This window comes from Lycium ferocissimum, chromosome 9 (assembly GCF_029784015.1).
Source record: "Lycium ferocissimum isolate CSIRO_LF1 chromosome 9, AGI_CSIRO_Lferr_CH_V1, whole genome shotgun sequence".
Lineage (NCBI taxonomy): Eukaryota > Viridiplantae > Streptophyta > Magnoliopsida > Solanales > Solanaceae > Lycium > Lycium ferocissimum.
This window is the reverse complement of record NC_081350.1, coordinates 65,437,718-65,447,485: the sequence shown is the minus strand read 5'-3', so window position 1 is coordinate 65,447,485 and position 9,768 is coordinate 65,437,718. Positions and strand designations below refer to the sequence as shown.

General features: G+C 38.7%; 1 protein-coding gene across 1 annotated transcript; it reads right to left on the bottom strand.

The window, feature by feature from the left end:
- Positions 1-676: 676 nt before the first annotated feature.
- Positions 677-1,498, bottom strand: LOC132032165 (uncharacterized). Its single transcript, XM_059421940.1, has 2 exons — positions 1,050-1,498; positions 677-929 (listed from the first exon to the last, which is right to left on the bottom strand). Exons 1-2 carry the CDS (start codon positions 1,496-1,498, stop codon positions 677-679), a joined length of 702 nt encoding a protein of 233 aa, XP_059277923.1.
- Between the last annotated feature and the right edge of the window lie 8,270 nt (positions 1,499-9,768).

Sequence of the window (9,768 nt, the reverse complement as noted above, 5' to 3'; positions counted from 1 at the left end):
ATGGTCGTTCGCTGCCTTGAAGACTTCTCTATCATTATGTCCTATTCTATTCAGAGACATAGACACTTTTTGTATTATTATTCCAGACTTGTATTATTTCCCTTTTAGATGCTCTTGAATTACTCAGACTAGACCCTGGGGGTATTATTATTGTTCCGCACTATTCTACTACACACACACACACACACACATATATATAGAGAGAGAGAGAGAGACTTACGTATTTATTCTATTCTGTTGCTTGATTTAATTATTTATGTCTTAATTATCATTGGGTTAAGGGTTCGCTTACCGAGGTGGGAGAGGTAAGTGCCCGCACGACTTATGTCAAAATGGGTCGTGACATGAACTGCAGCTCTTACTATCATAGGAACTTTGTATCCAGCTCTTTCCCATCTCCAGATTCCATTATTATATACTTCATTCAATTTGTATTTATTTGGAACATATTCTTCTGGTAGCAGCTTGTATAATGCCCCTTTCTTTGACCAATTATCATGCCAGAATGACAAGTTGCCTTCTCCAATCTGCCATATTATGTTGTCTTCCACATGGTGTTTTATCTGACAAATTGCCCTCCAAGTATGGGATTGAACTCCTCTCTTCTTTCGATGATCGGATTTGATGCAGTGCGGTACTTTGCTATCATACAGTCTTCTCATGGATTCCTTTACTCTTAGGTTCCACCACTCTTAGCAATAAAGGCTTTGCTAGTGTCTCTCAGGCATCTAAACCCAACTCCTCCTTCTTCAAATGGCAGGCACATCTTCTCCCATTTGCACCAATGATATTTCTTCATGTTGTCATTTCCATTCCAAAGGAATCTTGCTATGGCCCCTTCTATCTGCTCAAAGGTTCCTTTTGGAGGCTTCATGGCTGCCAATAAGTGCATTGGCATTGCAAGTAATACATGTTTGATGAGAACAATTCTACCACCCATTGAGAGAAATTTAGAATGCCAAGTGTGGATCCTTTTGGTAATAGATTGAACCATCTCTTAGAAAAATAAGATCTTCATTATTCCAACAAATAATGGGCACCCTAGATACTTGATAGACCATTCTTTTCTGTGCATTCCAGTGATGTGGACCATTATGTGGATGAGTTCAATATATGCTTTTGGAGCCAGGGCCACACAACTTTTATTCTTGTTTATAAGATGACCTGAAACATTCTCATACATAGTTAAAACATTCAAAACTTTCCTTAAATCACCAGGTTTACCTGATGTGAATGCCAAGTGTGTAATACTTGGTCCCTTTATAGGCTTGTAGTACCCTGTGTAATTCGCATTCAAAGACAAGTTAATAAACAAAATAGATAAATGTTCAGCACTTATTACAAAGAGTGCTAGAGACAGAGGGTCTCTTTGCCTGAGACCTCTGTTGGATTTGAAGAAACCATTTCTGGTTCCATTAAGGATAATAGAGTACCAATTATTAGAAATATGTCTATATATCAAATCAATCCAAATTTCATCAAATCCCAGTTTCCTCATAATTCTACACAGATATGGCCAAGCAACTCTATCATATGCTTTGGCTATATCTAGGTTTAAAACAATGTTATCATCTTTGGTTAAACTTATTAATGTCCTACACAAGTTCTTGTGCTAGCAGGATATTAACAGAAATTTGTCTACCCTGAATAAAGCCACTCTGATTAGGAGAGATAATGAGGGGTAGGTTCTCTCCTACTCTTTTAGCTAAGATTTGAGCAATGATCTTACTGAAAATATTGCAGAGGCTAATGGGTCTAATATCATAGAAGGTTTGAGGGTTAAGGCATTTGGGTAGCATAACGAGACAAGTATGTGTGACATACCTTGGTAATGGAGCACTTCAAAGTATTCTAAGATAGCTTTGTGCACATCATTAATAATTAGATCTATGCAAACTTGATAGAACTTTGCACCAAAGCCATTAGGCCCTGGTGCACTGTCTGGATCAATTGCCTTTACTGCTTCTTTCTTATCTTAGATCGTGCGTTAGAGCCGTATCCTTTGGATCCTTTTCTAATAACGTACTATGGTTTTAGCGATGCCTGTGATGAGGAGAGCTTCAGTTGGGTAGAGAGGCAAGGCTGCGACAGATAAGGATACTAATTGGGTGCCACCTGTAGATGTGGGCCAGGGTGAGTGCCAAAGTGAGGCCCCATCTCAGTCTTCTTATAGCCCTTCCGTCCCAGCGGATCCCAGAGGGGTTGCAGCTACAGTACCCCCAGTTCCTCTGCATGATGCATCAGGCTAGGAGATGCGAGATGCTATTCGGTTATTGACTCAGTTAGTGGCCGCTCAGGCCCAACGTCAGGGTATATTCCAATTTCCCAACCCAAGTCTCAAAATGCATCCGAGTGCATTGGGAACCGACCCAAATACACACACGAGTTCCAAACGACCATCCCGACCTCTCGAAATCAACAGATTTTTTTTAAAAAGTCCGTTTACCGAAAAGTCAACTTTGGGTCAACCATTTTTTTCACTTTAAGCCTATATTTCACAAAAGTTTCCGGAATCCAGTCTAGACACTTCGAGAAGCATGCCAACGGTCCCCTCGGGTCAAAAATAAGCTAATCAATGCTCGGGAAAGGGCGAAAATGCCGAAAAGACTATAACGACCAAACGGGTCGTTACAATTCAACACTTTGACATTCACTTCACTGAAAATATGAAAGACAAAGCTGTATGGCTATTGAATGATGATAGAAATTTCACAGTGTCCTCAACCTGGAATCTACTAAGGAAAAAAGTAAATGGGGATTGGCATGATAAGAGATCATGGAATAAAAGATGCACGTTGAAGATCAACTTCCATTTCTGGAAAGTCTTGAAAGATAAGCTCTCAACAGATGACAATATTGGAAGATTCAAAATCCATGGCCCTTCTATTTGCTATTGTTGTTCTACAACACATAACATTGAATCTGCTGAACATCTTTTTGGACAAAGTGATATTGCTCAAGAATTATCGACCAAGATATGTCATCCACTAGGTGTCAAGGTATAGAATACTCCTCTGAGACAAATAATGGTAAATTCTTTGGAATACTAAAGCTAGAAACCCTTTACTGAAAATGGTAAAGGGACTACTACCACAACTAATATCTTTGGGAGATCTGGAAGGCAAGATGTAACATTAGATTTAGCCTCATCAACTTTAATGGATCTCATTCAGTAAAGAACATCATCAGCCAGATCATACAAATAATAAGAGCTGAGTTCCCATTAGTGAAAGAGCAAACAGATTCGATCAAAATGTGTAACACAATGAACAGAAACTGTATAAAAAGAAGTATCAAGATTATAAAGTGGTTCTCTCCACCTACAGGAAGAGTCAAATTGAACAGTGATGGCAGCTGTAGAGGAAATGAGTGTGGAGGAGGGGGAGTATTCAGAGATAACAAAGGGAACATAATATGTGCTGATAGTCAAAATATGGGAAGGGGCACATGCAACTGGGCTGAAACAAAGGCTTTGAAAAAAGGAATTGAAATATGCATAAGTAAACGTTGGAGAAATATATTGATAGAATTAGACTCTCTTCTGGTTGTGCAAGCTATACAAAACAAATACAAAATTCCTTGGATCACTGCTCAAATTATAAACTGGATTCAAAAGATGATGGCACAACACCTGTTTCAGATCACCCACTGCTTGAGAGAGGCAAATCAAGCAGCAGACAGATTAGCTCAAATTAGTCTTGAGCATGATGCCATAGTGGTGTACAACAACTTGCAAGAACTCCCTAGATCAGTCAGGGGTATTATCAATCTAGACAAATGGGGCATGCCAAGTATAAGACAGAGATCTCAAAGTAATGGCCAATTCTATTTTGATCCTCCCTAAAGTTAGATTTTGTATAGAGTAGTTTTGCATTAGACTTCATGTAACATAAGAGGCAGTTAACATTAATTAAAGATAATTGTTGATTTCTTCTTATTCATAGGATTCCATGCATCACATAGAATTATACACAAATGTCTAGGTCATGCATCATATAGAAGCATTAGGATTTGTAAATATTCATGCATAAGAACTGGGTATGTCCAGTTCTCATATTGCATAGGGGATAGGTTTATGCCATCCCCTTCATGTACCTTTTCTGCGATTAATAAAATACCACCCAAGTTCTGATTTTGAAACTGGGTGGTTCCCCTTAAAAAAAAAAAGGACAATCTTCCTAAATGCCCTGTAGCCTCCTGTTTATAAATATGGTGTACAACACACCATAAACAAGACTCTGCTAGACATGGCTTGCAGACAACCCTAGGGCGCAACTTCTCTGATACCAAGTTTGTGACGATCCAAATCGGAGGGCCATGACAGGCACCCGAGCCCTACCTACATAGCACCGCTAATCATGCTTCCATATCATAATCATAAACAAGAGTGGACCATAAGGGTCATCAAATGTCAATTTGCTAGATCATAAGAGTAATATGTTGGAAAGGTCTGAGCCCGAAAAGGACATACTATATAACTATGTTGCACAAAACTGCACAAGCCGACAAGGCCAGCAAAGACAACTATACAACAAAAATATGGGCTGAGGGGCCATACAACGTCTGGCTGTACCATAACTATTTACAAGCCTCTTATAGAGTAATGGCATAATAAGGTCGGGACGGGGCCTCTCCATACCCGTATGCATACAAAAATATAATGTACCAAAACACAACAAAAACTCTAAAACAAGAGGGTGCTCGGCGGATCATCAACCTGTCTACCTGAACCTGCGGGCATGAAACGCAATTCCCCCAGAAAAGGGATGTCAGTACAGAAAAAGTACTAAGTATGCAAGGCATGAAAGTAACATAAGGAAACATGAAAGTATATGGGATAAAAAGAATGCAACCTATACTTCTAAACTACATCTGAGGGTCAATGACATGCATAAGTACTCTGTGTGTGTATGTGTGTGTGTGTGTGTGTGTGTGTGTGTGTCGATATATATATACACTCTGTGGGCATCTCATCATATCATATCATATCGGCCTCTTTGGACATCATCAACATCATATCGGCCTCTGTGGGCATCAGCATCATCATGTGACCAGCTGATCAGGTGGCAGTGCATATATAACGTCGTAACCTTCCCTATACCCCATATAGATATGATATAATATAATATACGTGTATATAACGCCTGTGGGGTCATAGTCTATATATATATTATTTATATATATGGCAGTGCGTATATAACGCCGTAACCTTCCCCATATCCTATATACATATAATATAATATACGCGTATATAACGCCTGTGGGGCACGCGCGCGCACACACACACACACACACATATAATGCATGAATATAATAAGAGCACACCCTGAATCTTTCGGAGTGACCAAAGGTCGTTACACCTCCGAACATCGTTATGAGATAGCATTTTCACCAATATGTAAGTCTATGAATCATATGAATCATACTGAATCTGAAGACGGACTTACTAAAAACAATATTACTAGAACATGAATCAACATGGAACATCCCTAGCCACTAAGAATTTAATCATTATGGAGTAGCGTTACCTTTACGTTTCGTTCATAATGATCAATGAATCTGTCGGGCTAGTATTTCAATCTCCTTAGTGACTACTCACACCTAACAACAACCTCATATAAGTCTTTTTAATTTTACATCACTACTCACCCCAAGATTTACATCAAAACAGCCCAATATGCGCTTTGGATACGACACTTATACACTTCCTTCTTTAAATTATACCAAGTGTAGTATCCTCAACACAATCCCAACACCAACTACTATCCTTACAACAAGGTTTTAGCTCAAAAACACGTTAACAATATGACTCGAGTTAGATACATCTCAACATAAGCTCAAGTTCATATTTGAACCTTCCCTCCAACTCCTTTCCCTCCAAACCCAGCATAGCTATCATATAAACTCATGAACATGGAAATAAGATGGAATATTACTTTAAGAACTCAAGAACACTCCAATTCCAAGATTACTTCATCTTGACGTATCCTCCAAAGCTTCTACAAGAAGGAGAAACAAGCTTCAATCATACTTTGGAAACCTTTACTACTTGATCTTCTCTTTTGATCCTTGGTACTTGATCTTCTCTTTTGATCCTTGGTTTTTCTTAGGAATTGATTAGATATATTGGAGAGGGTTTTTAAGAAGTTTAGAGGTCAGGGGAAGTGGAGAAAATGAGATAAAATGATAAGTATACGAAATATATAATAGAAAATAACCGTAACCGACATAAAAATATGACCATATATATATATATATATATATATATATATATATATATACGGTCCGTATTTATGGACCGTATTTCCCAACAACAATTTTTACCTCTCTGCCAAGAGAAGTACGGACTGTATTTCCAAGTACGATCTATATTTCTCAATATACGGTTTGTATTTATTCTTCACAAAAACAAACTTCGATGAAACGTATTCTCTTTGATTCTCTCATCTTCTAATCCTTTAAACACATGCCAAACATGAACCTAAACTCTCGTATACTCAATATGAACACGACTAATCTCATATAATCTCGAAGATAATTCAGCTTTTCAATCTATAGCAACCAACTCAAGAAGAAACTTAACGTATAAAAGTACGGACTGTAATAGAAATTTTGAGACCCTCTCAAAAAAATTTCTCCTATTTAAAGTCTTACTTTGGCGAACTATCATATCGAATCTTGATGGAAGAAATTTTAATTTTAAGACCCTCTCAAAATTTCTGCCCCAGTTTTGGGTTTTGGGTCAGCTAACTCTTAGGTCAGTTTGAGATCCTCTCAAAACTTCTACCCCATTTGAATATGTATGGTAAACTCTCCATCCAACTCTGAGTTCCTCTTGATGTCGTATTTATGTGGTGTCACGACCTAGTTCGTGAATCGTGATGGTGTTACAGCTTGGAATTTCGTGTCGCTCGCATTGTGAACATGCCAATGTAAAGCTAAAGTGGAAATGAATCCCTTTTAAGGTTAATAAGGATTTTTGATGATTTTAATTAAGATTCCAAAGGCATTTGAGGCTAAAGAAGTAAGTTCGTCGGAGAAAGTTAAGGTTGCGCCATGTTTTGAGAAATTTCGTATCATTTGAGCTAGGCATTGCCTGGCATCACCTTGAAGAAGAGATATGAGGTCCCTTATATGGTTAATGAAGTTCTAGACAAGTTCCAAGAAGGTTCCATAAGGATTGGAGATCAAACGAATCGAAAAGATCGCATTTTCGTGAAACCAGGAGAAAGGAGCAGTGTGCGGTCGTACACTCAATGTGCTGACCCACACACTGCATTCCAACTTGACAAAATGTCTAGCCTTACTTCCCAAGGCCCTCCCCAATCCAGGGGTGGAGTGTGCGGCCGCATACTCTTCGCAAAGTTGGTCGGGGTGTGATTTGGCCACCTTTTTAAAACCCAAACGACCCCAAACTCATTTCCACCTTCTCTCACTTATTTACCTACCTTTATAGAGTCTTATTAATATCTTTTAAAGGTTCCCTAATCCTCCTCATCTTTCCATATCATCAAGAGAGAAGATCAACATCAAGAGCTTAAGGTGATCCAAGGGAGGTGATTGTTCTTGTTTTTCTTCAAAGTTGTGGTGAACTTGAGCTTGGAGGAAGTTGAGTAAGGTGAAGTTCTTTAATTACAAGGTATGTTTCCCATCTTATTCTTATGGTTGAGTTGATATAAAGGTTTATTACCCCTCAGAAAGGAAAAGAATGAAAGTGGAGAAGCCATGGATGGTGTAATGAAGAAGATGACTATGAGTAAACTTAAAAATGGGATTTTGGCCCAACTTGGGATTTAATTGAATATAACTTCTTGATTGTGATATTATGGATGTTGTTATTGTTGTTTGGGAGTTGTTTTTCCATATGGTGGAAGTTGATAAAATAGGGGAAGTGCTGCCCAAATTTCGTTAACTCGTTAATTATGCTAGATTGAGCTTAAGAGTGTTTTCCAAGAATTAACCTTAGTATGATCCTCTTGAGTGTAGACTTTGCGAATTGGAAGGATAAAGTTAAGTGATTAAGGAGACGTTAAGGTATGTTAAGGCTATTCCGTCTTCATTTTGGCATGATCCTATGTTATGAGCCAACAAGCGATTAAACGAGCTTCCATATTACTCTACTCTTAGAAGCACTAGGAGTACTTCAGTCTTTGATGTTCCTATACCCCGTTATGATTGTTCCTTCTATTCATGGGTCTTGAGATTTCATATGTTGATGATGTTAGCTCAAAAGAAGTTCATCGGAGATAGTACGACTTTGTGTCACTCCGAAAGTTCCATGTATTCAGTTTATACATGTATTGCATTCATCTATTCATATGCATATTGACCCGCGCGGGTGTTATATGCGAATATTATATATACGGGTATAGGGTGATAGGCGTTATATACGCATTACCTCTCGATCACCGGTGCCACGTTGATGATTATATATGGATCGGGCTGTACGTTCCTCGGCACTATTATGATATTATCTATGGATTGGGCCGTACGTTCCTCGGCACTATTATGATTTGATATATGGATCAGGCCATACGACGCACTATTAGAAGGGATATGGATCGGGCTGAACGTTCTTCGGCATTATTATATGGGATATGGATCGGGCTGAACGTTCCTCGGCACTATGACCTATATTTTTATACATGAGCATGATTATCATTGAGAGCATGCAGATTATGAACCCACAGAGGCATTGTCAGTTATACAGATTTATGTAAATACTTACGCGCATACTTGTTCACACAAATCTGCAAACCGAATTCGTTTTTTGAGTTTCAGATTCCGTTCATGATTCTTATGCTTATGCTTATGTTACTCTTATACCTTACATACTTAGTACATTATCCGTACTGACTCCCCTATTTCTTGGGGGGTTGCGTTCACGCGAGGTTCGGGTAGACGAACGGTGGTCCGGTTCGAGGACCTCTATATCAGCGATGGTCGGTGCGCTCCATTTGATCCCGGAGGCTGCCGATCTATTTTGGTATGCCATTATTTTGAGATGTATATGCATATGGGTATAACGGGGCCACTGTCTCCGTCCTTTCTCGCGTTATACTCCCGATGAGGTACGTGAACGTTGTGTATGAATATGTCGAGATGATGTAGCCTTGTCGGCTTCTTATTCTTTTGTGCAGTGATATATAGCGACCTGGTTGACACTTTTTGTTCTTTCGGCATGTATATATATATTTAGATTGTGCGAGTTCATGAGTTCACCCTTTTATGAGCGATGTAGAGATCAGTTGAGTTATGGGCCCTTGATGTTCATTATTGTTCTGATATAAGTATAGGGGTGTTTGGTCGCTAGAGGTCAGACACTCGTCACGATTCATCGGTTTGGGTCGTGACAGATGGCACCTACACTGTCCCTCTAGGTAGGCGAACTATTCACAAATCATTTTAATCATTTATAAGAATTATGCGGAAATAGACAATAATTTAACTAACATATTCAAATCATATAGATAATAAATACGGAAGTAATAACAACCCCAAATCTGTTCTGGACTAGTACAAAAGTCACTATTTCGAGATACAAGTCTGATATGAAGTAAAAAACTCAAGTATAACAATATTGTCTCAAGAATACAAAATAGATAGTTATATACAAAGGAAGACTCTCCGGGTTGCGGATTTAGTCCAAAAGCTTACCCTGGAATAGCTGTCACGTAGATTCGATAACCTTCGACTACAAGAACTGGAACTAGTAACAAACTCTGCACACAAAAGAAGAGTACAGCAAGAGTAGCATCAGTTCAAACA

Coding starts and splice junctions, on each gene's coding strand:
- LOC132032165 (XM_059421940.1), bottom strand. CDS start 1,498: ATGAGGAAACTGGGATTTGATGAAATTTGGATTGATTTGATATATAGA. Junction 930..1,049: donor AGAAAAGAATGGTCTATCAA/GTATCTAGGGTG, acceptor AATGGGTGGTAG/AATTGTTCTCATCAAACATG.